Here is a 27,925-nt window from a genome sequence, read left to right as displayed (position 1 = left end):
TGAAAGATGTACTCCCCCCACATCCCTGATGAAGGTTTTCTCACTCTTATGAGATGGTCTTAAAGAACCCATGCCTCACAAAGTGTGCCCTTGATCACATTCTCTGGGATCCCTCACATCAGTATCTATCTTCCCCACTAGACCATAACTGGCACAGGCGTGACGCTGATCTGAATCACCTCTGTCCAGAGCATTCCCCAGCACAGTGCTTGGCATAGCACAGATGACACTAAACTTTTTGTTGATTTGAATGACTAGTTCTTTCTAAGCTAAATGTTAAAGTATCTTTGCATTGGTTGATTTATTGATTGATGCAACCTGCAAGCTTTCAGGCCTCTCTGGAACCTCCTCGTGCTTCTCTCAGCTCTCTATCTTCTCCTTCTCCTCCCTTCCTCCCTGCAGTCCCAGCACTGGGCTGTCCCTGCCCCACCCTCGCCCTCGCCCTGGAAGCTCACCATCCAGACTTTGGCTCCTCACCTCCCCATTTCCCTGAGGACCTGAAGACAAGGAGTTAATTGGCCATCCTCAAACGTTTTACTGCCAGTCTTTTTGGAGATGTGGATGAGGAGGGATGACACATAACAAAAGACAAAGGTCCTAGAATCTCATGGAGTTCATGTCTTTACCCTAGACCAGTGGTAGCCTATAAGTCTTTCTGTGATGATAGAAATGTCCTATACCTGTGCTGTTCACTATGATAACCCCTAGCCACATGTGGCTGCTGAGCACTTGAAATATGGCTAGTTGCAACTGAGGAACAGAATTTTAAAAAATACGAACAGCCATATGTGGATACTGGCTACCATATTGGACAGTGCAGGACAAGATTTTCAGAAGCAGACAGCCTGGGGGGATAATGCCAATACAACATAAGTGCGGGCCCAGAAGGAAGCACAGAATGTGTGGGGGTGCAAAGAAAGGGAAAACTCAACTTGGGGCAGGGGAGAGGGGTCAGGTGAGCATTTCTGGAACTGTTCCTTTAGCTAAGTCTTGAAGGGTGAGTAGGAATAAGCCCAGGAAAGAAAGGCATTTGCCAGAGGGAGCAGCATATGCCTGGAGGTGTGCAAGTATGTTAATGTTAGTGGAATAATGAGAAAGGAATGGGAGAGGACAGCCCAGGTGGTGGGCATGGCACATCCCAAAGGAGAGGTGGGCAGTCCCCATATCCTCATTCCTCTGTTACCAACAGATTTTCTCACCCAGGTCTTGGGAGCTAAAGAAAGACCAGGTGACATGTTGGGCTACATAGCATCTCTGTTATAAAGCTATTATTTTTCCCTTTGTAAATAATGAATGATTATATTGAAGGGAGATGCATTAACATTATGTATTTGTCTTGTTACTCCTCAAACTTTCACCCACCAGTTTTAGCATTCACTGATGATTCTTGAGGTGGCCAAATGGCGACTGTCCAATGCCATCATTCTTTGAACTTCTATTAGTTGGCTCTCCAGTGTAAGGGAGAGCTTTCCCTTTTCCTACATTTATGTATCTATAGTCTCATGGACTCATGGTTGTCTATAATTTCGGTGAGTTGTAACACATTAATGTCATTCTTTATCTCGATGTTCAAAATGTCCCATATTTAGCTTGCAGGAAGACGACTCCTGTGTCCTTTTGACAGCTCTCCATCTTTCCTGAGCACTTCCTTATTTTCTGGTACCACAAGATGCTTCAGACTCATATTTTCCCTGACCCAGTCTTGGAATCAACCACTTTTTTCAAGGAGCTCTGGTTCTTTTTGGTTGAGAATGGCATTTAGAAACCAAGATTTGGGCACTAGGTGTTATATTAATAGCTTTGTTTTCAGGATTTGCTTTTTTATTTGGGAAAACTTTGAGCATCTATTGATGATTTTCTAACTCCATCATTCTTTGAAGGAAAAGTTTTTCCTTTTCCCTCATTTTATTTATTTATATCAGTATGGAGTCATGGATTTTTATTTTACTCGAGTTATAAACCACTATTATCATAATTCATTTGGGATTATCATTGTTTTGAATATCATTTTTATTGTTATGCATATATATTGAGCACATAATATACATCTCCCTCTCTATCTACCTATCTATCTATAAATCTCCACGAACTCACACAGAGACCTTGATATCTTAAGGAGGCTCTTTTAATAACCTAGGATAGAAACAGTCAATGGCTCTCTTGGGGAGTAGAAGATTAGAAAAAGGCATGGGGAAGAGGGGATAAATTTCAGAGCTACTTAGGATTTAGAACTTGTAGCTCATACCTACTTTAGAATTGGAAGGGATCCTGTTTTAAAATCAAGAAAGTGATGCACAAAGTCACTATGCAGTTCATCCAGAAAACATGGATGGAGTGAGTGTGGTCAAGAGCAGAGCCAAGCATTCCAATCACTGCTCTGTACCAGTTCCATGCCAGACCCTCTCTCCCAGGTGCATGGTTGAGGCCAACCCAACCCCCAGTTCAAGGTGAGCTCCCTGCCACTTCTCAGTTCTTAACCCTGCAGGGCCCAGACTCAGGCTGGTCCCAAGCAAGATCCAAAGATTGAGAAAGGATCCCATTTCCTGAGCACCTGTTTTGCGAGGGGCACCATTTGAGACTTTTACAGGCAGAATTGCATAGCAGTCAGACAGACTTGAACAGTTTCTACTCTGCTACTTACTAGCCATGTAACTGGGTTAAGTTTACACTACTCTGAATTTCAACCTCCTCATCTGTTATATAGGGATAACAATACCTATTTCATAGTACCTGGCTTTTGAGCAATGGCAGTTATCATGATCTCTAATCTTCATAACCACCCTGTGTGGAAGGGATTATATAGTCTCATTGGACAAATGAGAAAATCGAGGTTCAGGGAGGTGAGGTACATGGTAGATCTCAGTGGGTGAATGTCAGCTGCAGGAAAGCAGACCATTATATTCCCAGGGCCCAGAAAAGTACCTGGTGCATAGTAGGAATTTGATAAGTGTTCATGAATGAATGAATTGGGACTGACTGGGCTTCAAAGAGTCTATGCAGTTTCCATTTGCCCTTCCAGGATGGTGGGTGGTGTCTAGGCTAAGAACCTTAGAGAAGACTTTGGGAAGGGTAGGCTGAGCTGAGACCCCAAACCTGGTCTCCTGACTCCTAATTTATGCTCTTTGCCCTTCACTGAGCAGCCTCAAGATAGAAAGGTCGAACTTCTTTCAACCTAGGATTTGGCATATTCTTTTATCTTCTTTGTTCTCGTCACCTTCTCCTGCCTAGTTCTACTATGGTGGGAGCAAATGACAAGAACATTTGACCAAGAGTCAGCAACTTCCTGTGTAACAATGGGCAAGTTGTTTAATCTGTCTGGAACTTGGTTCCTCATCTACAGGTTGGGTAAATTGATCTACATCTTTCCCAAGACTGTTGCAAAGATTAAGGGAAGTAATTGGTATGAAAGAGCTATGTGGGCTGTTAAATGCTTACACATGTAAGAGACTAGTGATTTTTTTTTAACTGTTATTAGCATTACCTTGCCTAGCTTTGTTTCCTGTCCATACAGTTGTCTAGCTGGGTCACTCACCTGTGTTTCTGGTGGAGAAGGGTTGAGGTTTCCCTGATACCTAGAAAGCTAGAAAGGAGATGTCACTTACTATATGTATTACTTGGGACAAGTTTCCTCACAAGGCAAGTAGGGGATAAAGATTCCAAGCATTCAAGGCAAACTTCTAAGTGTTCAAGTGATAAAAAATCTGAAATCACTAGGCACAGTGCCTGGCACAAAGGAGATTCTTAATGAGTTTTGACATACTGTTTGTTGACTCTCAGGAGTGAAAATAACAGTTAACAGATACTGAGGGCCTTCTATATGCTAGGTAGTATACAACAATCCTTCAAGGTAGGTATTATCATCCCCATACAACATCACTGTTTCAGAACCTGGGACTTACCTAAGGCCACATAACTAGAAATTGGCAGAGCTGGTGGGACTAGAAGTTAGGCCTCTCTGACTACAGGGTGTGAGGTCCTACCAGTGTTCCCCACTCCCTTAGAGAGGATGCCCTTAGCTCAGCAGGCAGAATGAATATACTTAACTGGGACATGGTATGTGATTGCTGCTGCTGCTGCTAAGGTCACTTCAGTCGTGTCCGACTCTGTGCAACCCCATAGATGGCAGCCCATCAGGCTCCCCTGTCCCTGGGATTCTCCAGGCAAGAACACTGGAGTGGGCTGCCATTTCCTTCTCCAATGCATGAAAGGAAAAGTGAAAGTGAAGTCGCTCAGTTGTGTCCGACTCTTAGCGACCCCATGGACTGCAGCCTACCAGGCTCCTCCATCCATGGGATTTTCCAGGCCACGGTACTGGAGTGGGGTGCCATTGCCTTCTCCGGGTATGTGATTAGAAACTGTTAACTGAAGGAATGACACTCTCCATCCCCTTCAAACATACTCAAGCTTACAGCAGATGCTTAATATATCCAGGAAATGTTTGCCAAGAGTATATATTATTTTTAGTGAATATATATTAAGGCTGCTCAAAAATATATTCATTTTTCTGTTTACTCAGCATTTATTTACTGCTTACCATGCCAGGTGCTAAGGATGTATAAGATCACAAGGTCCCTGCCTTTAAGGAATTCACAGTCTGATAGAGGAACACAAAATAAGCACTTAAGCAGCATGTAGTGAAAGTGAAAGTTGCTCAGTCATGTCCCACTCTTTGCAACCCCATGGACCATGGAATTCTCCAGGCCAGAATACTGGAGTGGGTAGCCTTTCCCTTCTCCAGGGGATCTTCCCAACCCAGGGATCGAACCCAGGTCTCCCACACTGCAGGTGGATTCTTTACCAGCTGAGCCACCAGGGAAGCCCAAGAATACTGGAGTGGGTAGCCTATCCCTTCTCCAGGGGATCTTCCTGACCCAGGAATCCAACCAGGGTCTCCTTCATTGCAGGCGGATTCTTTACCAACTGAGCTATCAGGGAAGCCCAATCAGCATGTAGAGAAGTATTCTAAAATGTGCACAGTAGGTTTTTGAACTATTTATGCGTTAGGCCCACAACTGATGAGTAACTTAGAGCTCCTCAAATGCAGTAGATGCCTGATCTATGGGCAAAGTATTGGTTTGCTAGTCAAAGCAGTTGCAATACACCTATTCAGAAACTGCTTACAAACATGCACACAATAGGAGCAGAGGTACACATGGTAGATACTCAAATATAAGAAGGGGGCTATACACAATAAATACAATCCATGCACACAAATACATAAGTACACTGTAGGCTCACAAGTGGGCACAGAGTAGGTACTTCAAATGGTGGGCACTGGTAGGCGATATATATGCTGTTGTTAAAATCCGATAGTTAAAATATACATACTCTCAGGCTTATTTTGTAGGGGTACATGCCACAAATGAAAGTGAAAGTCACTCAGTCGTGTCCAACTCTTTGCGACCCCATGGACTATACAATCCATGGAATTCTCTAGGCCAGAATACTGGAGTGGGTAGCCTTTCCCTTCTCCAGGGGATCTTCCTAACCCAGGGATCAAACCCAGGTCTCCCGCACTGTAGGCGGATTCTTTACCAGTTGAGTCACAAGGGAAGCCCACATGCCACAAATAAGGACACGATAAAAGTGTTCATTAAAATGCTGACTGACAATAACTCTTTGGAGTTAAGGATGGAAGCCTCTACACGAAAACTTGGACAAAATAAATATTTCCTTCCTCTCCTTGGGGCCCAGGGTTCTAAAAATCCGCAATCCTCGAGAAGGGAGCAGCATCCCGGCTTCCTTTTTTCAAAGCCCCAGAGGTGTCAGAGCCTAGACCTGTGAGCTATGTATGTCTCTCATAATCTGCGGGCCTGCAGAAAGGTCCCTTGCAATCACGGACACGAAGCCGCCTTCTGTGGCCCACACCGGAAAGACCCGGGAGGAGAGCATGTTGGGGCGGGGCTCGCGCCAGAGTTGAGGTCATCGAGTGGGTGCCAGTTCAGACCCACCACCTACCAACGCCAACTCCTCTTCCGGTCTCCCTCCGTAACGCGCATGCGCAGCACTGGCCTTTAAACGTGCACCGCCGGTCCGTCCGGAAAGAGGGATCGGTTTGCTAATTTCAACTTTGTTCCTCCGCCGCTGAGGCGGACTATTTGCTCTCAGTCTGGGAAGCAGTTTTAAGTTCCCGCTTCCTGATAGGGGATCCACGCCTGCCGATTCAGCTCAGTCCCCACGGGATGATGGCTTCCTAGGGCTTGGCCTCACGCAAGGCATGCGAGGCTCAGAGGGACATCCCGCGGAGGGATCCGGTTTGTTGTGGTGAAGGGAGGGGGGGAGACGGTGAGAAACCAAGATGGCGGCGGCGGCACTAACGGCCGCGGCGGTTGGGAGGTAACTGTGGGGGTGAAGGCTGCGGTAGTTGGGAGGCAGCGGCAGAGTTTGGAACGAACGGAGCGGGGCGAAGAGGCGATAGAGCAGCGTCAGCCTGAACCTCTCAGATCGCGGCAGCTACACGTCCCCTGGGCCCTCAGCGGGCGGCGGCCGCCCCGCTTAGGGCCTAGTCTCCGAGCAGTGCCTCGGCTTCGTACAGCGGCGTCCGCCATGAGTCCTTAAGGGCGGTCCGAGCCCCCCAGTCCGAGGGCGCACCATGGAGCCGGGGTCTGACGACTTCCTACCGCCGCCGGAGTGCCCGGTGTTCGAGCCTAGCTGGGCGGAGTTCCGAGACCCTCTTGGCTACATTGCGAGAATCAGGCCCATCGCCGAGAAGTCTGGCATTTGCAAGATCCGCCCACCCGCGGTAAGGCCCTGGGCCGGTGGTCGCTGGGGATGAAGAACTAGGGTAGCGGGCGGAGAGGTCCAGATCAGAGGGCAGCTCGAGGTGTGGGGAGATGGGATGGCTGGCACTGCTGTGGATGCGGCGCGGGTCGGAGAAAGGGTGCTGGGGGCAAGGGGTCTTTCGTTTTGGCCCTAAGTCGGAGACCCACTCCCACTCCGCCCTTCAGAATCACTCTTAGTAAGATTCAAGAAAGGGATGCCTAGTGGCCCCGGGGACAGTTCACAGAGAGGCACTCCAAACATCTCTTGGTTACCCCGAACTACCTAGGTCAAGGCTGCTCTAAAGGTCTTTTTTCCCATTTACTGGCATCACTTCTCTTAAGGCAGTGTGGTGTAATGTAAAGATCACAGCTCTGAAGGGAGTTAGACCTTCAGAACTCCACTCTGCAGTTTACCAGCTGTGTGACCTTGGTCAAGTAACGTGATTTCTCTGAGCCTGTGAAATGGGTTCCCTGAATGGTTATTTCGAGAATTGGATTAAACTAGGTAGCGTCTGTGTGTAGTAGGCACTAGGTAAGTGGTAATTATTGTGACTGCGAAAGTGTTTGATGTGGTCATTGGTTTGCTTCTATGTGGGTTGACTCATATTTACTCATAGCCTGCCAGGCCAATACATTTATGATAATATTCTGGTCTGGTAGACCAGTCAGGAAATCAGTTTCACAGGGAATGCTCTGTCTGGCACCCCTGAGATGGGTTCAGCGAATTGTCCTCTTTTCCTAGTTGAAGGCAATATCTGGGCCTTTTCTGCCCATCACTACCCAGGCTTGACTTCTATAAAGAGTCTTGGACCAGTCAGCTTGGGGTTGGGTATGAGTCCTTCTCAGATTTCTCCTCTGATCTGTCCCAGGATGTAGGAGGTGCCAGATGATAGGATATTCTTGAACTCTCAGAAACAGAATGGTTGGATGGATGGAAGTATGCCTCCTTTGGAACCCTTGATTCCCAGAGGTCAGCGACAAAGGGCGGTGTATCTTTACTCCTAGGCCTGGCTTTAGGCCAGGAGAAGTCCCCCAAGCGCTAGGATACGCTGCCACCTTGCTAGCATCAAAGGGAAATGATGATATATGTTGTTCAGTCACCACTTGGGATTCAAAGGGCAGGAATTGAGTTTGGCTGTTTTTGAACGGGTGTCTCCTGGCTGAAACCAAATGAGAAACCTCGCTGCCACCTGAGGAGGGCATCACAGGCCTCCTTATTTAACTTGGTGCTTTCTGGTGCTCAGCCATAGATCTAGGCTGGTTTCAAATGGATCCTTTGGGAGGTGTTGGGTAAGCTGATTTCTTCCTTATTGGAGCCTGGCCACATATCTCTGAGGTATCCTTGTCCATGGTTGGGGAGTGGCAGTGGGTAGTGAGAGGTCAGAAAGGCCAGCAGAAAGGAGAAGCTGGAGTCCTGGGCAGCCTCAGGGAGGCATTCCCTGAAGTGACTTGGCAGGCCTGTGGGAAAGAGGCATATCTGACATAAGAGGTAGTTGAGCCTTGAATTTTCTATCCTGTTTTTCTGTCTTGGACTTCTCAGGGCAGACTAGCGTTGTGCAGGTATTGTTACCCTTCCTTGGGACACCAGGAGTAGGAAATGTGACATGGTGACATGTCGTGTGTGTGTGTGTGTGTGTGTGTGTGTGTCCGTGTGTCCGTGTCCTGCAGGGGGCCTTCCTTTGTTAGGCTTCTCTTCCCTACCCCAATACTGTACTTCCCTCTAACCCAGGAGATCTGGCTCTCTCTGGTTTTGTTCGGTTTTCCCCTCCTGTAGAGCTGCTCCTAGGCCTCCTTTAGATGTCCCTCCTAGCGGGACTTCTGGCTGGAATTTAAAGCACTCACCCAAGTGGTGCTTGGGCCCAGAGTTGGAACGTTTATAGGGGTGGGTGCTTGGAAATTGGAGGTTTGCCTAAGGAAGGGCAGGGGAAGGGTAATTTGGATTCTGAGTTGCTAGGCGAGTGGCTGCCACTCTTGAAGAAGATGAGTGCAAGGAGAGTGTTGGTATACTCACCCAGGGGAGCTTGGAAGGGCCTTGCTTCCTGCTTCAGGTGGCCAACCATTTTATCACCATCCTGCCAATACTGACATACCGAGTATTTGACACATGAGAATATGGGACTGAAGGCAGGATGAGGGAGCTTGTAGGTCCCAGGGAGAGCCAGGCAGGGGAGACCACTGAACCTTCCTTAGCTATCTGTTGTATGTACAGCTTTTGCTCTAGGATTTCAGTTCTGCCATTGTCAGGTTGCTTGATGTTGCACTTATTCTTATCTCGAACTTGATTTAGGAGGAAAGAAGGGTGCCTGGAGTTCTGGGTTTGAGCACCTTCCTACCTGGGTTACCTGCGCTGAGGGGAATGCCCTACTGATGGGAGGCAAGGGAGCATGGGGAGCCTGTCTGGACTTGAGCCATATCTTTTTAGTTTGAGCTTTTTTGTTGTTAGTTTTGTTTGTTTTTGCCCCTACTTTATTGAGTCCCATGTGTTTGCTACCTGCTTTGCAGGGGGTGGGGATGGGGATTATGTATGCATGTAAGTATGAGTCCTCTGGCCCCTTTTCTAAAAGTGTGTGTACAGAAGAGGCCAGCAGCTTTTTCTTCTTTTTAACTGCCCCTCCCCTTTCCCATGTGTATGCATGTGTGGGTGAATACTGGTATCCTGGTGTAGTGTAAAGAGCCTTGGACCAGAGGTCAGAAGACAGGGGTTCTGGTCTTGGCTCTACCAGTAACTCAGCATGTTATTTTGGAGAAATCACATTTCTTTTCTGGGCCTCATTTTCCCCATTGGTTAAATGAAGGCACTGGTGTAGGTTACTTCAGGTTCTTTTCACCATCCCAGCAGGAGCCAAGGTTCTAAGAAGGACTGCTGGGAGGGTGGAGGGAGGAAGGAGCATTGGGGAGGAGGTTCTTCACAGCTGCCCTTTGGGCAGGACACAACAAGCTCCAACTTGGCAGATCAGTCTCCTCTACTTTTGTTATCTTTCCTAACTTCTCTCCTCCTCCCCGAATCCTCCCAATCTTTGCTACCACAGTCAGTGGTACATTTCAGCACTTAGGACACCCCTCCCTCCTTCCTACTTCTTCCCCTGCCTCTTCCTGGTACTGGGCAGGTGTTTGAGAGAGGACACATAGGAAGCCTTTCTGACCAGGTGAGTATTGCAAATTCTTGCTCCTTGCTCTTCCCTGCAGTGTCTATCTCACTGAGAGAACAAACATTAAAGGCCCAAACCTTGAAATAGCCCAAATTGGAGCTGAGCTACTCTGCATATGTATTGGGTAGTGAGGTCACTCTTAGATGTCAAGTCTTAATGATGATTCCTTTGAAAAGAAAACCAGTTTAATTTTTCATATCAGTCTTATGAGGAAACCAGGGCAAGAGTTCATATTGCCACCTTACAGTTAAGGAAACAGATTCAGAAAGGTAAAAATCCCGTAACTAGTAAGTAGTAGAGCTAAAATGTGAACCCACGTCTTCTGACTTCAGATCCTGTATGCTTTCCAGTACAGCACATGCCTAAGGGATATGTGCATAGGGAGAGTTTTAAGTCAGCTGTTTTGGACCTCATTTTTCTATTTCTTAAAATTGTACCACTGTACTGTTGGGAGGGAATCAGGAGACATTTCCCAGGGTATGTGCATGGGATGTTGAGTATGGACTTGAGGCACTTCTAAAGCTCTGTTGTGAGTTGTGTTTGTATGGATTGGGTGTTTGCCAGGTTAAAAGTTCTGGGGTGGCTAGAGGTCTGGGAAGCCGTGAATGGGGTGCTGAGTTGCTTTTGGTGCCCAGACTGGTCTTGTACTATGCTGGAATAACCCAACTCCCTTTCTCCTCCTTACCCACTCAGGACTGGCAGCCACCCTTTGCTGTTGAAGTGGACAACTTCAGGTTTACTCCCCGAATCCAGAGGCTGAATGAACTAGAGGTAAGAAGACCAACAGCTGGTGGTGGGATTGGGAGAATGGATACCTGAGCTCTGATCCTACTTCCCTCCTACCTTCTCTGGCTGAGGTACTTTACCTAATTAGGCCTTTATTCTATCTTCTGTGAAGTTGCCTGGAGGGCATGGAGAAGCTTTAGAGCTCTGAATATAAAGCAGAGCAAGGGCTTTTAGTCTCCCAGATCTGATAACCCCAAGGCTGGGGATTGTGCTTTTCCCACAAACATTTGGTACTTCTGAAACTCCCCTGTCAACCAACCCACCCTACTTAGGTCATCAAAAGAGAAATATGGGGCTAACTGAGACCCTTTCTTGCTTGGCCAGCTGAATATATCCTCATCTGTCCAATCCATCTACAGCCCTGTGCTTCCTACCTTCCTTCCATGGTGCTTGGTAAAGTGGGAGGTGAGGTGGATGGGCAGGAACGACAAAAGAACTGGTCTCTGTGGAAGCTGGAATGGTTACAAACCTGGACAGAAGGTCAGGCAAGTAGGCTTTTCCCTCTCCCTTTTGTTCTGTACAGGAAATCTAGGCCCTTCGCCTGGATAAGGTGAGGTTCTCCATGAAAGACTTGAGAATGCCCTAGAGCAATGAGAGTAGATGCCCTTAAGCCAGTTCCAAGTAAAATTCTGGAGTTTCCCTTGGAAGATGTAGATTAGAAGTATGCTATACTCTTCTCTCTCATTTTTATGTATTTTCAAACCTTAATAGGTGTCTAAGGGTATGGGGCTGACTATTAGGCCCAACCAGATACCTGTAACCTAAAAGGTTACTTGTCTTCTAGACTGCAGATCCTCAGCCTTGGCACTGTTGACAATTTGGGCCAGGTAATTTATTGTCATGGAGGGCTGTCCTATGCATTGTAGGATGTCTTGTCAGCCCATTAGATACTGGAACATATTACCCTCTCCCAGTTATGGCAACCAAAAAATGTCTCTAGACATTACTTAAATGTCCTCTGAAAAAAAAAATGTCCTCTGGAAGGCAAAATTGCCACTTATTGAGAATCACTGTTCTAGAGTCAGTCCAGGTACTCTTCTGGTCAGGGAAAAATCATCTTTTGTATGTGATACAAGTTCCTTAGAGAAATGGATCTGACCAGGTCTGCTGTTGTATAGGTAGGGCAAGGTGTAGCCTACCATAGGATAGGGGCAGGTTTTCTAGAGAGAGAGCTGGCTAATGGGGGGGTGGGGGGCAGGCATGAGGCCAAGGTTGGAAAGCTAAGGGGTTGAAGTGGAAGGGTTAGGGTTCCTGGCCCCTTAGGGATTCTTATAGCAAGGGAGCCATAGGATATTCCTTTCTGTGGATAAACTTTACTTTTCCTCATCTATGAAAGAACTGTCCCTGTTTCCCCCTAATGGGATCAGAGCAAGGTAATGAATGGTAAGGACTTAACCTAGTTCTCCCTAAAACTAGGCCCTCTGACTAGGGTGAGGTAGTTATAGACTTGGGGTGCCCTTCTTGGATCACAGATTTCAGGAACGCATGGCACATGCCTTGTTCCTAGGATCTTTTCCCCACATTGGGTCCTGATTAGGTTGGGTGCCAGTGCTGCTTTGGTACACCATCTCAGTTCTTTAGGCCATTTTGTCTTTAGCATGCACTCTCACCCTTTGACCACCATGGAACAAATTTCATGGTGCATGTGAAGAGGTGAATGTTCTCTTTTGGAGGCTTCATTCTCTGAAACATGCCTAGAGTTTAGATATAATTCTGTAGTTTCCAAAGGGCATTCACTGTTCCTCTCATAAGTCTACTCTTCTGGGGTGAGTGGACTAGGCAGTTATTTTATCTCCCTCCTAATCAGAAAACAGGGGTCCAGAGAGTAGAAGTGATTTACTCAAGACTATACAGCAGATTATTCGCAGAAGAGCAAAAACTTATTTGACACTCAGATTTCTTGGTACCTGCTGTGTGACTTGAGGAAGCAGAGGCTCTGTAAGAGGTGATGACACAGCCCTGTCAAGGAGACTGAGAAAGAATATATGTAAAGCTTGGCTGTTGTGACTCAGCCTGCTCTGTTTTGGGACCTTGGGCTTCTCCTGTTGACTGGAAGGTAGCAAAGATAACAGGGGTTGGTGAGGTGCTACCTAGAGTTGAGGATCCAGTTTACTGGGAGAGGCCTGCTGCTCTGTAGATGAAGTGGGCTGCTCTGTATCCCTTCTCCTGCCCTAAGATTAGGCCAGAAGATGGTCAGGTAGAGGGGGAGGCCAGCCTCTCTGAGCCATTTCTTCTCCAGGCCCAGACGAGAGTGAAACTGAACTACTTGGATCAGATTGCCAAATTCTGGGAAATCCAGGGCTCTTCCTTAAAGATTCCCAATGTAGAACGGCGGATCTTGGACCTCTCCAGCCTCAGCAAAGTAAGAACAGGTTTTTCTCAAACCCCTCCCCACCCCACGCCTTAATATCCTCGGTATTCTGGGGGCCACCTTGGTTTGGTTATTGGATCTCTAGGCTACAGTGGAAGGGGCACAGCCTGGTAGCACACAAGCTGTCATCAGAACTTGGCATCCCTTGGCTACACTTTGAGTCTAAGTGGTGGAGGTAGGAGGGGGTAGCCTCCAGTGAAGTAAGGGGCTGGAGTTGTCCTCATTGTTCTTTCTATATCTACACATAGCAAATCACGTCCCTTCCTGCTTGTCCTTACAGATCGTGGTGGAGGAAGGTGGCTATGAAGCCATCTGCAAGGACCGTCGATGGGCTCGGGTGGCCCAGCGCCTCAACTACCCACCAGGCAAAAACATTGGCTCCCTGCTGCGCTCCCACTATGAACGCATCGTTTACCCCTATGAGATGTACCAGTCTGGAGCCAACCTGGTGGTAAGGATGCCAAGCCAAGGTGGGAGTAGGCTTTCCTCTGCCAGATGCAGATTTCCACACTTGTTCTTAATGGAACTGGTTCAGTGGAGTGGACTGGACACCTGGAGAGGTCTGGAAAGAGATGAAGTCTGGTTGTTGGGGAGATTTTTGGAAGGTATAAGTAAAAGCATGTATAAGATGTTAGGATGGTATAAGCAAAAGCATGAGAAGAATTCCCGGAGTGTGTGCTGGTGTCAGTGGTAAAGACCAGTTAGGCAGGGCCTGTTGGCAGGGGAGGGGGGATGAAACCACAACTTTAGTTGCCATTGTGGGGAGGGTAGAGGGAAGTCCTTGCTGTAGGGGGCTGGGACCCCATGCCCTGACCCTTACCCTTCACCTATCCCTAGCAGTGCAACACACGTCCATTTGATAATGAGGAGAAAGACAAGGAATATAAACCTCACAGTATCCCCCTTCGACAGTCTGTGCAGCCCTCCAAGTTCAACAGCTATGGTCGGCGAGCCAAGAGACTGCAGCCTGATGTGAGTGCTTCCCTACTTCTAACAGAGCTTTGGGGGTGAAGAGAGTCCTCTCCCTCTGACCAAGACTCTCTTCCCTGTTCCACTCTCCCTTCTCTCAGTTCTCTGAGTTCTGAAGAATAGTGTGCCTCTTTCTGGCTTCACTCTTGCTTTTCCTCTACTCTCAACTGAGCTTCTGAGCTGGGTTTTGATCTCTTCACATAATATCTTCCCTGTGTCTGCTATTCTTGCCTGCCTTGTTCCTTTCCTGACTCTGCTTATAGGGGAAAAACTCTCTTTCTCCTTACACCTATATTCTGGCCTCAGAAAGAAGCTTATGTGCCAGCATTCTTCTGGGTACTGGGGCTACAGCAGAAAAGAAGATGGACACTGTCCCTGGGCTCACCAAAGCATGTAATTTACCAGATCATGTTAGTCTCTGCCATTTATTGGTAGTGTCAGATACTTAGATTTCTTTATATATATCTTTCTCAAGCTCCTTGTAACTGTGAGATAGGAGTTAATATTCTCATTTTACAGTTGGAAAAACTGAGATCCATCTTAATTCCATTCCAGGAGAGGAATGAAGAGGGAGCTCACTTACCCTTAGTCTCCAAAAAGCAGTCTAAATTCTTGCCTTGGCCCACCTGTGCTTCAGGCCTGACATGAACTCATGTGATATAGCCCAGGCTGTTCTTTTAGGATGGGGCAACCTGCAATCTTGATTCATTTCCTTCTTTCCTCCTAGCCGGAACCCACAGAGGAAGACATTGAAAAGAATCCTGAGCTAAAGAAGCTTCAGATCTATGGGGCAGGCCCCAAGATGATGGGCCTAGGCCTCATGGCCAAGGATAAGACTCTGCGGAAGAAAGGTGAGGCCTGACAGGCTGGGGAACTGTGAAGAATGGCCTCACCTGGGGAGAGGAGGCGGGGCCCTAATTGTTCAGACTTGTACTTTAGAGCCATTCTCTCTCCCAGATAAGGAAGGGCCCGAGTGTCCCCCTACTGTAGTGGTGAAGGAGGAGTCAGGCGGGGACATGAAGGTGGAGTCAACCTCACCCAAGACCTTCCTGGAGAGCAAGGAGGAGCTGAGTCACAGCCCAGAGCCCTGCACCAAGATGACCATGAGGCTCAGGAGGAACCACAGCAATGCCCAGTTTGTAAGGACCCAGCCCTGACTTCCTAATGCTCTGCTTCTCATCCCTTCAACGAGCATTTCCCCAGCATGGCACTGGACCAGGTTGCATTAAACAGAAAAGTGGGCCTGGTGGGCCCTGCCCTCAAGTAGCTCACTTAATTGGGGAAACAAGGCCAGCTTACATGGAACAAAGAACAGGAAAGGGTGATCAAGTGCTGTCAACATGAAGTGCTGGAAGGGTGCAGAGAAGGAGACTTCCTCTCCATTGCTTCAGGATAAAGGCTAGGTTCCTTATTACCGTGCATGATCCAGTCCCAGCAGACCTCTAGCCTCATTCCCCAGCACTGCCCACCTTACTTCTCTGCTATAGCCACCCTGAACTACTTGTAGGTATGTTTGTTTTTCCCCTGAGATGTGCCATGCTTTCTTGCCCCATCCTTTGCACATACTGTTTCTTCTGCCTAGAAGTTTCCCCCTGTTCTCTGCGCCATTGCCAAATCTCAGTTTGCCTTCAGATTTCAGTTAGTTTCAAGTGTCACCTTTTCAGTGAAGTTCTTCCTCAAGGCTGTTCCTCATCTCCAGCTGATTTGTGTGCTTCCTCCTCTAGATTTCCATAGTACCCTTTTATGGGGAGCTATTGGCAGTTTCTACACTGCCTTTTAATTTTTATGAACTTGTGCTTCTGGACTGTTGTATGCCTTTAGAAGGAGGATACCATGTCTTATTTATCACTGTACCATAGAGTCTGGCATAATGTTGAACACAAGTGTTCAGTAAATGTTTATTGAATGAGTGAAAATGGAGAATTCAGCACTGAATGATAGACTGCTCTCACAGCTCTACCAGTTAGTTTATTTGGGGAGATTATTGCTTGCAGTTTTAACTCCTGAGCAAGCATGACTAACCTGTACAAGGCCATGAATGATCCAGCCATCAAGCACAGTGGGTTTCTAACAGAGATCTCTGTGGACTAGGATACTGTCTGGAGGAGTCTTAAGTTTGAAAGGTTGGACAGGGCTTGGGTTGATGAACTGTTGCCTCCCTCCCCTGGCAGATTGAGTCATATGTGTGCCGAATGTGTTCCCGAGGGGATGAAGATGACAAGCTCCTGCTGTGTGATGGCTGTGATGACAACTACCACATCTTCTGCTTGTTGCCTCCTTTGCCTGAGATTCCCAAGGGTGTCTGGCGGTGTCCAAAGTGTGTCATGGCGGTAAGGACTTCCCAGCCCCAATCTGTGTCTGCCTCATAGGCTGTCCTTGCCTTCCTTCATCTGGTCTTATTGAAAGCAGCCTCCTAGCTCAGCCACAGTCTTATGTTTTGGGTCCCTGAGGTTGGGCTAGGTTGGGCAGAGCTTTGGGAGAAAGAAGAGGAGGACATTCAGCCTGTGTTCTCCGGAAGCTCTCAGACCACCTGGGGAGGTGAGATTTATAATTAGATTGTACATGATGACATATAATCAAATGTTAAATTGTGTGTTAGAAATTCAGATGTAGAAGTTCAGAGGAGAGGAAAGTGACTAAGAGTAGTAATCAAGGAAGGTGTCAGCAATGAGATTTGGAGGACAGGAATATGAAGAAAAAAATGTTCTTTCAATTTCCAAGTTTTTTATTTTTTCTTTTTGAAAGCTTGGAAAATAGACAAATTATCTATCTCACCACCTAGAGATAACCACTGTTAATAGCCTGGTGTATTTTCTTCTCATCTTTTCGTTGTTGTGTATATATAACTGTCTTTAACAGGTTTGGGATCATACTGTGTATTTTCATTTGTTACTTTATAATCATTTTTCTATATTATATTTATTCATGGTATGATTTCTTTTCTTGTAAGGGGTTCATCATGTGGGTATAATATTTATTAATTATTTTCCTTCTGTTGTGATAATTAAATTGGTTTGCACTGTTGTAGACTTCAATTACAAGCGTTGGGCAGACTTTCTAGACTGGGGGATAGAGGAGTTCAGGAATAAGGATGTGTGGGGATAACGTACCTAGTGCAAGAGAGGCAGTGAGAACACCTGAAGCAGCAGTGAGGGCTAAGAGGCCTGGTAAGTCTGCCAGTTTCATTTCATGAGCCTTTTACCTTGATCCAAATTCTGGGTTGCTTGTCTACATCTTTCCCTGGGTTTCTGGGAGAGTAGATGTTGATAGTCTCTTGCCCTGTCAACTGTGGTCATAGAGTCCAGGTATGCATGTGCATGCGGACACACATACACACACACGAGGAAAGAGACCAGGGCAGTGTAATGCCTTGGTAGTGGTGGGGATTCCTTTAGGGGGGAGTTTGAATACCAACAGTATCATAGACAACAAAGATTGTCAGGTCTACTTAGCTCTCTTCTTTAAGTGGTCTTGGGCTGGTGAACCAGGTTGACATTTAGATTTCAGACATGAGCAGAAGGTGTGTCTGACTCAGGGGTACATCCAACTCTCATCTAAAACCATGAACATAAGTACAAAATGAGTTAGACATATGTCCTGTCTTCTGAGACAGTCTAAAGAACAGAAATAGTGTGGAGTTTGACACTAAGGGTTGGTGCCTTTGTTTTCCATCCTCTGAGCTACTGGAATATTCACTGTTGTTTTCCCAGGCCTATAGTTCCAGTCTCGGCATAAAAAAGTTTCTCTAAGCATCCTGTATAAACCCACATTTTGTCTTGAAAGAAAGATAGTGACAGAAAGAGCGTGGGGTAGCGTATTAAATCAGAGCCCATGGTTTAGATAGTCAAGTCCTGAAGGAAGAGAAGATAAAAGCATGGTAGAAGTGCATGTGAGGAATGATGAGACTAACTGCACTGAAGTGCTAGGAGAAAAAGATAGAGCTATGATGTGAGACCTGCCTCAGGGGCCTTCAGTAAAAACCTAGGCCCGATTCCTACCCCATATTCCAGCTCAACTTTGGGGGATTCTCCACCTCTTTGCCTCTGCCTTGGTGACATGTTCTCCTTTGGGTTTCAGGAGTGTAAGCGCCCCCCTGAAGCCTTTGGCTTTGAGCAGGCTACCCGGGAATACACTCTGCAGAGCTTTGGCGAGATGGCTGACTCCTTTAAAGCCGATTACTTCAACATGCCTGTACACGTAGGTGATGGAGGGCTGGGGTAGTGTTAGGGCTAGGGTCATAGGCGCCTTATGGTCTATAGCTTGCCTGGGTCAGTGGGGCCAGGATATGATGAGCCACAGTCATCAGCTACCCCTGTTCCTTAGATGGTACCCACAGAACTTGTGGAGAAGGAATTCTGGCGGCTGGTGAATAGCATTGAGGAAGATGTAACTGTTGAGTATGGGGCTGACATCCATTCCAAAGAATTTGGTAGCGGGTTCCCCGTCAGTGACAGTAAGCGGCACCTAACCCCTGAGGAGGAGGTGAGTAGATGATTCATGGTTATATTCAGCTGTGTGACTTAGGCAAGTCCTTCAGTATCTGAAAGACTCAGTATCTCTATAGGACGGGGACTATTATGCCTGCCTTAGGTGTTGCTATGAGATTTAGATGGGATGATGTGTGTAAAGAGCACAGCCTAGTATCTGGCATGGCTTCTCCAGCTATGAGATTGACTATTTTTGGTCTGTAAAATGGGAATAGTATCCATTTCGCAAATTTTATAAGAATTAAATGAGAAGGTATTTGAAATATCTGTCAGAGTACCTGGCTCATTCATAAGAAGTGTTCAGGGACTGGGATTATAAGTGCAGGAAATAAAGAGGCCCTAGGCCTGTATCACAAGAAGGGTACATTTTGGTCCAGAGCAGGGGCTTTTGACTTGCAGATACTTTTGTGAGTGGGCACATCTATAAACTTTCCTAAAACTGAAGTAAAGTGAAGTGAATTGAAATGTCTATGCATTTGAGGGAGGCAAGGGGAAGAACATCTGTAATATTTTTTAGACGTTTCAGAAAGGTCTATGACCTCAAAATTAAGGTTCCCTGGGCTAAAGAACTCAGCACCTTAGCAAAACTCATCTCTTTTCCGTAAATACCTGACCTATCAGGAGTATGCTACGAGTGGTTGGAACCTGAATGTGATGCCAGTGTTGGAACAGTCTGTACTGTGCCACATCAATGCAGATATCTCTGGCATGAAGGTGCCCTGGCTCTATGTGGGCATGGTCTTCTCAGCCTTTTGTTGGCATATTGAGGATCACTGGAGTTACTCCATTAACTACCTCCACTGGTGAGTGGGGTCCTGGGCAGCCAAGGAAGCATTCAGGATAGGCTCTTTGAGTGCCCACTCTACGCGTCCCCTTTCTTTTTGGCCAGGGGTGAGCCGAAGACCTGGTATGGGGTACCCTCACTTGCAGCAGAACATTTGGAAGAGGTGATGAAGAAGCTGACACCTGAGCTCTTTGATAGCCAGCCTGACCTTCTGCACCAGCTTGTTACCCTCATGAATCCCAACACCCTCATGTCCCATGGTGTGCCGGTGAGTGCCTAGTAAACGGGCAAGGAATAGGAATGAGTTAGTGATGTCCTGTGTGGTGGTGGTGGTGGTGGTCATTGTCTAGAATATACCTCCATGCCTTTCTCATTCTTAATCTATATTAATCAGACGGTAGGTTTGATGGAAATAATAGTGGTTAGAGATACAGTGTGATGATGAGCCCCTTGGGCCAGATGTTTCGGGGCAACACCTTAGGGGTGGATTCCACCAGTAAAAGAGGGAAATGAAGGAAGGACTGGGCAAGACAAGTCTTCTTACTGTTAAGGACACACATCATTTTCATTCACCTCCTATTAGTCATAACTTAGTCACATGACCACATCTGGTTGTGAGAAAAACTGGAAAATCTGATTTTTATTAAGGATGGTCATGTACCAGCTACAAATTGGAGGTCATGTTATTATGGAAGAGGGTGAGAATGGATATAGGGGGACAACTAGCAGTCACTGTTATACTTTCCATATTGTGACCCATCTTGGAGAAGTGAGTAGGTCTGTTTACTTATTTAACAGGTCAGAGTTCTGTGGTGGTAATTACTTTGCAAATACATAAGTGTATCACATCAAAATGTTGTGCACCAACAGGTTATATGTCAGCCATATCTCAATAAAGTTGGTGGGGAGTGGGGGGAATTAACCTAAAAAAAAAATGCCAATATCTTTCAGCATTTAAAAAAAAAAAAACTGAGCTCAGAGTCCTGGCTTGTCCTATTCTCCTTCTCTGTAGTCTTCTCTCCCACTCTGGGTATACATCCTGGCTTACCTCTAAGGGGCTTTATATTCCTGGGAATTTCTAATGTTGATTAGCATCAGCCAGTTTTCTGGTATGGGTCTTAAAATAATCTGATCAGTAGTCCTGTAGGAATAGGATTGAGTACATCTTCCACCTCTGCTTCAGTCTTACTCATTTTGTGGTTATACTTCTCCCCACTCCCTTCAACTCACCACTTCCCCTACACACACACCCCCACACCCTAGCCTTAGCTACCCTGCCACTTAGTCTGATGTATGGGACATGGTAGACAGTCAGTACACACTGAATTAATCTCCTTGAAATTCCTGGTCACCTGAACGCAGGTCTTTGGACTAGGTCAGTGGCTCTCACCAGAATTTCTTGCCTTCAGCTTGTTTTACTATACTATATAATCTGCGAGTAATACTTTTACATGTTTAAGTGGTACTTAACTAAGGATTGAAATACCTAGGGAATTAGAGGAAACGAATTCTGCAACAGTTCAGGTCACCTTCTTCCACTTGGGGGAGGTGGGGGGGTTACATTTTCCCTCTCTGCCTCACCCCATTTGAAAATTACTGGGCTCAAGGTATGGAAATGATCAAGGGCCCTTCAAGTTATGCTCTTTGCAAGTAGACATTGAGTCTGACCTTTCCTCAGACTACTTCCTGATTCATTGCATCCTTTCTTTCCCACAATATCAAGGAGAATTTTAAGAGTAGGAGAGGATTCTCATTAAGGATTCAGACAGCTTATAGCTATTCAATCCTTGCCTATTTTTTAAAAAAGTCTTATCACAGACTCTTAAATATGTGCTCTTTGCATCCACCTCCACAGCATTTCTCCTGCTCATGGTTCCCCAGCTTCTCTGGCCAGCTGCTGTTTCACCACCTCACCCTCTGTCTACCCTGCCACTCCTATAGGTAGTTCCCAGAATCTCCAGGCTCTTTAGACTTGGCAGTATTCCCTCCATCCAAGACATCTGATTTTTCATATTCACATGTTGGCAGACTGCAGTTTAGCCAGCTGGAGCTCCCTCAGCCATCTTTGGCTGCCCCCACCCCTACCCGCCACCACCTTACACATCTTCCCCTTTGGTGAGAGAAGGCTATTTCCTTTTATAGATAAAAGATACATAGTATAAGTATTTTTATTATAAAAGAAAGCCCCCCCCCTTTCAAGAAAAAAAGGAAATACAAAGGTCACCTCTATTTTCCTCCACATTTTGTTGTGTCCACCTGTTTTTTATGTAAATTTTGACATAACAGTAATCAGTGTATGGATTTTTATAATGTCTTTTGTTAAGCTTGATCATCTAGAGTGGCATTGTCCAACTTGATAGCCACTAGCCACATGTGGCTGTTGAGCACTTGAAACATGACTAGTCATAACTGAAATGTATTTAAAGTATAAAGCACATGTTGGATTTCAAGGTGTAATATAAAGCAGTATAAAATATCTCACTAATACTTCTGTATACCAGTTACACATTAAAATGATATTGTGGATATATTAAATAAAATACATTGAAGTTAATTTTATTTTTTTAATGTGGCTATTAGAAAATTTGAAAAGGATATATGTGGCTGGCATATTTCTGTTGGACAGTGCTGGTTTAGAATGATTTTTGCTTCCTCACCATGAACTATTTATACCATCTTTTTTGAAAAACAACTTTATTGCAGTATAATTTACATACCATAAAAAGCATGCATTTTAAATGCACGATTCAGTGAATTTACAAAGTTGTGCTACCATTACTATAATCCAGTTTTAAAACATTTCCATCACCCCAAAAGGATCCTGTGTACAATTTTGCGGTCACTCTACATTCCAACCCCTAGTCTCAAGCAACCACTAATTAACTGACTCTAAAAATTTGCTTTTTCTAGACAGTTCATATAAATGGAATAATATGTGGTCTTTGTATATCTGGCTTTTCATTTAGCATAATGTTTTTGAGGTTCATCTGTGTTAGAGCTTGTTTCAGAACTTCCTTTTTAAGGTGGAATAATATATTGCATGGATATACTAAATTTTGTTTGTCTATTCACCAGTTGATGGACTTTGGAGTCATTTTTTTAATAGCTGCAGAATATGAGGAAAGCTTTTTTTAAAAAACTGTATAGGAAGGAAATAATAAAGTGACATTGCCAAAATGAGGGTGCAGGAGCATTAGGTTTTATTTCTGGCTCTGTTACTTGAGGCTTTTCTAGAACTCAGTTTTCACATCTATAAAATCAAGGCTGGGACTAGATCATTCAATAGATATTGCTAGAACTCCCTGTTTGCAAGGCCTCTGGTCAACACCCTGAAAGCAAATATACCAATCCCTGCCTTTGTTCGTGTGTAGTTGAGTAGAGGACAGAGTAAACAACTGGAATAAAATATTATTAGAGGTGTTACAGGAGAGCAACAGACTGGGTCATTAGGAAGTTGAGGGGGAGGGGTCAGGAAAGTATCTGTAGAAGTGGCAACACTTGAAGGAAGAATAAGAGTTTGTCTGCTTTATCTACATGATAAAGCCACGGTTTATCATGTAGATATGAGGATTTGAGTGAGCGGTTCTCAACAGGGACATTACATGATCAGATTTGCATTTTGGTTGGGGAAGACAATTCTGGTTGATAATGGGGGCCAGGGCAGTAGTACAAGCAGTAAATACTGATATTGTCTCTAAGTAGGAGTAGATTTGAGAAGAAAATGTATTGGAGGTGGGAGCTGATACATGACCTGAATAAATTTGGAGATTCAATATTGTTAGGCTGCTGATTCTCTCCACATTAATCTAGAATCCTAGCAGAGGAACTATTGTGTTGAAGGCTATTAACATTTTAGGTTCTTAGTATATATTAGCAATTTTGCTTTCTAGAGAGAAGTTAATTGGTCCCCATACCTGGACTGTACTGATTTCACTGTGTCTTCATCAGTGTTAAATGTTCATCTTAAAAAACCTTGTAGGACTTCTTGGTAATGGTGGCAAACTAAACATACACATGGCTACTTCTGTTCCTTATTGAAACTTAACTAAAATGATACAAAGTGATTTTTTTTTAAGATCAAAAAATCACAATGATGGGGAAAACAAGAAAAGAGACAATGAAAAAATTCTTGAAACTAGGAAACAAGAAAATTGAAACTTAGTATCTGGAACATCTGAGAATCAATCTGAAAGCGGTGGGAACCTCACCCACACTAGGTAGCGGGAAATGTGACCCTCCCTCTCTCTAGTAAAAGATTGTGAGGTGTGCTTTTGAAATTGATCTCTGGATTGAGGTCTTTTAGGTACAGTTGAGGTATAGTGAAACTACTAGAATTCATTGTATACTTATTGAATGTTGAGGTTCCCAGCCATCTTCCTCCACTTGACTCTTAGAACACTGGTAGCCAGACCTTTTTTCTTAGGCATGGAAAATGGGAGAGTTTTCTCTGTGAACTCTTAACTGGCTCAAAAGGAAAAACCTTGTTTCCTAAACTAAGTGGCTTTCCCCTACAGTGAAGCTCACAGTTGACAAACTTCACCTCAGTACTCAGAACTTCTATTCAGTCTTTTGCTTTCTTACTTTTGAATATAAGTAGATAACTGAGAAAACTCTAGAACAAAGTAGAACCAAATGGTAAAAAAGCAGTTTGAACAGAGGCTAGGCTGGGAGAAGTAAAGTTGAAAAAGAAAAGGAAAAGAAACCTCATTAAAACTTTTAGAGATGAGCATATGTTGCAAACATAAAATAAGAACAAGATGCTATTTTAAAAGAACATGCTAAGAACAAAAAAGAGCTCTTGGAAATTAAAATTAATGATAGCAAAAGTGGAAAACTAAATAAAAAGCATAGAAGATAAACAGTTAAGGTTATCTCCCAGAAAAGAGAATAAAAAGTTAAAGGTAGAAAAAGCTAGAGAAAATCAGGTAATTTTTTCTGGTAGTTCAGTATTCAATAATTCTCTCTGAAAGGAGAATAAATGAAAATTGAAAGGATAAAATTATTAATGAAATTGTTGAAGAAAATTTCCCTCAACTACATAAGTTTCCAGAGTCAAAGGGCCTACCTAGTACATGAATGAGAATAGATCCACACCAAGGTATATCTGGTGAATTTTCCTATCAAACACTGGGACCAGAAAACTCATACAAGCTTTCTGAGAGAGAAAACTGGTTTCATTCAAAGCATTACAAATCAGAATGGCTTCAAACTTTCAAAGCAACATTGGGATCCAGAACACTAGAACCATGCCTTCAAAATGATTTTCAACTTAGAATTTTATATGTGCAGTCAAATTATCAAGTGTGAGAGTAGAATAGAGATATTTTTCTAAATTCTTCCCACTGTTTCTCAGGAAGCTGTTGTATGATGTGCTTAATTAAGCACAGCAAAGGAACAAACCAAGAAAGAGGAAGACGTGGGATCTAGGAAACAGGAAATCTGTCCTGGGAGAGTGACAATCCAGGGAGGGCAGCTGGTCCCAGTTGTAACAGATCATAAGGTTCTATGAGAGGCTGCTACAGAAAGGTGAAAAGTGATAGAGTTTTACATTTGTCAAAAAGGTTGGGATTAAATTACTAATACATGCATAGAAAACTAAGCAAATTGAGAAATAGAAGGCTATTTTTAGTATAGTCTTGAGGCATTATATTTAGAATTGTTAAGGTGAATGCCAAAATAATCAGAAGAGGTGAAAACCAATGGCTCTAGGAAATGGAGAATGGCAAGGCCTGCTGATTTTATAACAGATCTTGTAGAACCACTTGGTGTGAAACTGCTTAAATGACTGGTAACAAAAATTGTTACTGAGAAAGGAATGGCCAGCTTAATGGAAAGTTACATTTTGAATTTTTATAAAAATTATTAAGGAAGTTGAAATATTTTGGTATATTTCCTGCTTTTGACTCAACTTCTCTTTTTTAAAAATTATTTATTTTAATTGGAGGCTAATTACTTTACAATATTTCCTGTCGTCACAAATCAAAACCTTGAGAACAGAGACCAGTGGTCCTCTCTGTTGGAGTTGGAGGGTCTGGGAATCTGTTGTCAGACTGTTCCCTGAGACTTTCCTTCCTCTCCTTGAGGACTCTGCACTTAGATGAGGTTTCTATAGACTATGGAAAACTTTTATGTCCGTGATCTTGGCTTTTCTTCCTCAGGTTGTCCGTACAAACCAGTGTGCAGGAGAATTTGTCATTACCTTCCCTCGTGCTTACCACAGTGGCTTTAACCAAGGCTACAACTTTGCTGAGGCTGTCAACTTTTGCACTGCTGACTGGGTGAGTCTGGAGTGTGATGGGGGGTGGCAAGGAGAAGCAGGAGGGTGGTAGGGAAGCTGAGGTACCATTGCCTCCAGACTTGGCTGTACTCAACCTTGAACCTGTCCACAGCTGCCAGCTGGTCGCCAGTGCATTGAGCACTACCGCCGACTCCGAAGATATTGTGTCTTCTCCCATGAGGAGCTCATCTGCAAGATGGCTGCTTGTCCAGAGAAGCTGGACCTGAACCTAGCAGCAGCTGTGCATAAGGAGATGTTCATCATGGTGCAGGAGGAGCGGCGTCTACGAAAGGCCCTGCTGGAGAAGGTGGGTGGTGGGGAGAGTGAACAGGATTGGGTACCCTAGTCTGGCAGAGGTAGGGAGAGGAAGAAGTAGTAGTAGCCTCTACTCTTGGGAAGTACTGAAAAGAACTAGACACATCTAAGTTGGAAACTACATTCTATTCTTTACCATTTACTAATAACTGTTGGCAAGTTAATTTACCTGACTGAGCATCAGCATTCCCATCTGAAAAAAAAAATGGAGATTATAATAGTGCTTATCTTTTTGGATAGTTGAGTGGATTTAAGATGTTAAGTGGGCTTCCCTGGTGACTCAGATGGTAAAGTGTCTGCCTGCAATGAGGGAGACCCAGGTTCGATCCCTGGGTCAGGAAGATCCCCTGCAGAAGGAAATGGCAACCCACTCCAGTACTCTTGCCTGGAAAATCCCATGGATGGAGGAGCCTGGTAGGCTACAGTCTGTGGGGTCGCAAAGAGTCGGGCATGACTGAGCAACTTTACTTTCACTTTCTTTTCTTTCAAGGTGTTAAGTGACCCATAGCAGGTGCTGGTATAGCTGCTATTCATGATTATTTAAATAACCCAAGACCAACTGACATAACGAAACCCCCACTTGCTGATAAGCTGGACAACCTTTTCAGGTTACCTAACCTCTCATAGTCTCACTCTTACACTCTATAAAATGGGAATAAATAACTTGCAAAGTGGTTGTAAAGCTTGAGTAAGGTGATTTATGTCAAAGCATCTATTACTGCACTTCCAGTGTAGCAGCTGCTACTATTGATAATAATACATGAACAAAATAATTGAAATATGGAATATTAAGAAATGCCATTGTATTGCAATTCAAATGGTTTAGCAGTTCAGATTGGGTTAGTGTTACTGAGTAGAAGGCAGATAGATTCCTCATAACATATCAGTTTTGTTTGAAGGTGAATGGGACTGCTGTTCATGTACTTTAGCTGCCTTCTTAAAGCTCCAAACTTGCTCAGTTAGGGAATTGACTTAGTGAGAGTGCTCCATAGGATGACAAAAGAATGCTGGTCCTGAGGAATCCCATGCTGGATCTCTTTTCTTAAAATAAGGAAATTTAGGCTAGTATTTTCTTATTTTAAAGCTCATTTATAACTTTCCTATGAGCATGGGCTGTAAGAATTGCAGCTTTGGTAAGTGTTGGAAGTCTAGGGCCTATCAGTCTGTGGTATTCGTTGATGGGCTTTTTTTTTTTTTTTTTGATGGGCTTTTCTAAGCATCATTTTTTCTCTCTGTTCAGTGCTGTTATTAAATGATGATTTTGGGGCTGTGCTAGGCTACAGGAAGGAGCCAAAGCAAGGTGGGAAAAGTAGATGTTCCCATACTAACACTCAGAATTCTCTACATTTGGCCCTTACCTAAGAGAAGAGTTCTGGAACCCCTAGTCTCAAAATTCTGTAAAAGATTGTGTGTGTGTGTGTGTGTGTGTGTGTGTGTGTGTCCTTTTCTAGTGAGAGGGCTCAAATTCTATAAAAGATTGTGTGTGTGTGTGTGTGTTTATGTTTGTGTATGTGTTTGAGTCCTTTTCTAGCAAGAGGGCTCATAGCTTACATCCAGTTCTCTAAGGAGTCCATGATCCAAGAATACTTAGGGGCTTCATCCTAAGAGCAGCATTCTCTAGCTTCGGATTCAAAAATAGATTTTCACTTTGTGCAAGTTACTCTCTCTAAGACTTTGAGATAGGCCTGTGAAATATGTGTCTTTATCTGCAAATTAGCTAATATCAGTAAATATTTGTTGAGTGCCTATTTTTCCCCCTCCTATAGTCATCATGTTATACATTAGACTCCCCCAAATCTATCTATTTTCTAACTGGAAGTTTGTGTCCTTTGCCCAGCATCTTCCTATTTTCCCTACCTCCCTAGCCCTTGGCCACCACCATTCTACTCTGTTTCTTTTTTGTTTTGTTTGGCCGTGCTGCTGCAAGCCGGCTTGCAGGATCTCAGTCTCCCCACCAGGGATTGAACCCAGGGCATGGCAGTGAAAGCCTGGAATTCTAACCACTAGGCAACCAGGGAACTCCTAC

At 44.7% G+C, this 27,925-nt stretch overlaps 1 protein-coding gene across 1 annotated transcript in view; it reads left to right on the top strand.

Annotated features, from left to right (window-relative positions):
• The first annotated feature begins 6,021 nt into the window (after positions 1–6,021).
• KDM5C (lysine demethylase 5C) overlaps positions 6,022–27,925 on the top strand; it is a 31,753-nt gene continuing 9,849 nt past the window's right edge. Inside the window, 14 exon segments of the mRNA XM_070462798.1 lie at positions 6,022–6,742; positions 10,604–10,681; positions 12,936–13,058; positions 13,348–13,518; positions 13,905–14,039; positions 14,764–14,887; positions 14,994–15,175; positions 16,208–16,366; positions 18,114–18,233; positions 18,360–18,518; positions 19,145–19,326; positions 19,413–19,575; positions 25,466–25,585; positions 25,697–25,891. Coding sequence (XP_070318899.1) covers positions 6,593–6,742; positions 10,604–10,681; positions 12,936–13,058; positions 13,348–13,518; positions 13,905–14,039; positions 14,764–14,887; positions 14,994–15,175; positions 16,208–16,366; positions 18,114–18,233; positions 18,360–18,518; positions 19,145–19,326; positions 19,413–19,575; positions 25,466–25,585; positions 25,697–25,891 — 2,061 coding nt within the window. The 5' untranslated portion in view covers positions 6,022–6,592.

The sequence above is a fragment of the Odocoileus virginianus genome, unplaced genomic scaffold (genome assembly GCF_023699985.2).
Source record: "Odocoileus virginianus isolate 20LAN1187 ecotype Illinois unplaced genomic scaffold, Ovbor_1.2 Unplaced_Scaffold_14, whole genome shotgun sequence".
Classification (NCBI taxonomy): domain Eukaryota; kingdom Metazoa; phylum Chordata; class Mammalia; order Artiodactyla; family Cervidae; genus Odocoileus; species Odocoileus virginianus.
This window is presented reverse-complemented; position numbering and strand designations above follow the sequence as displayed.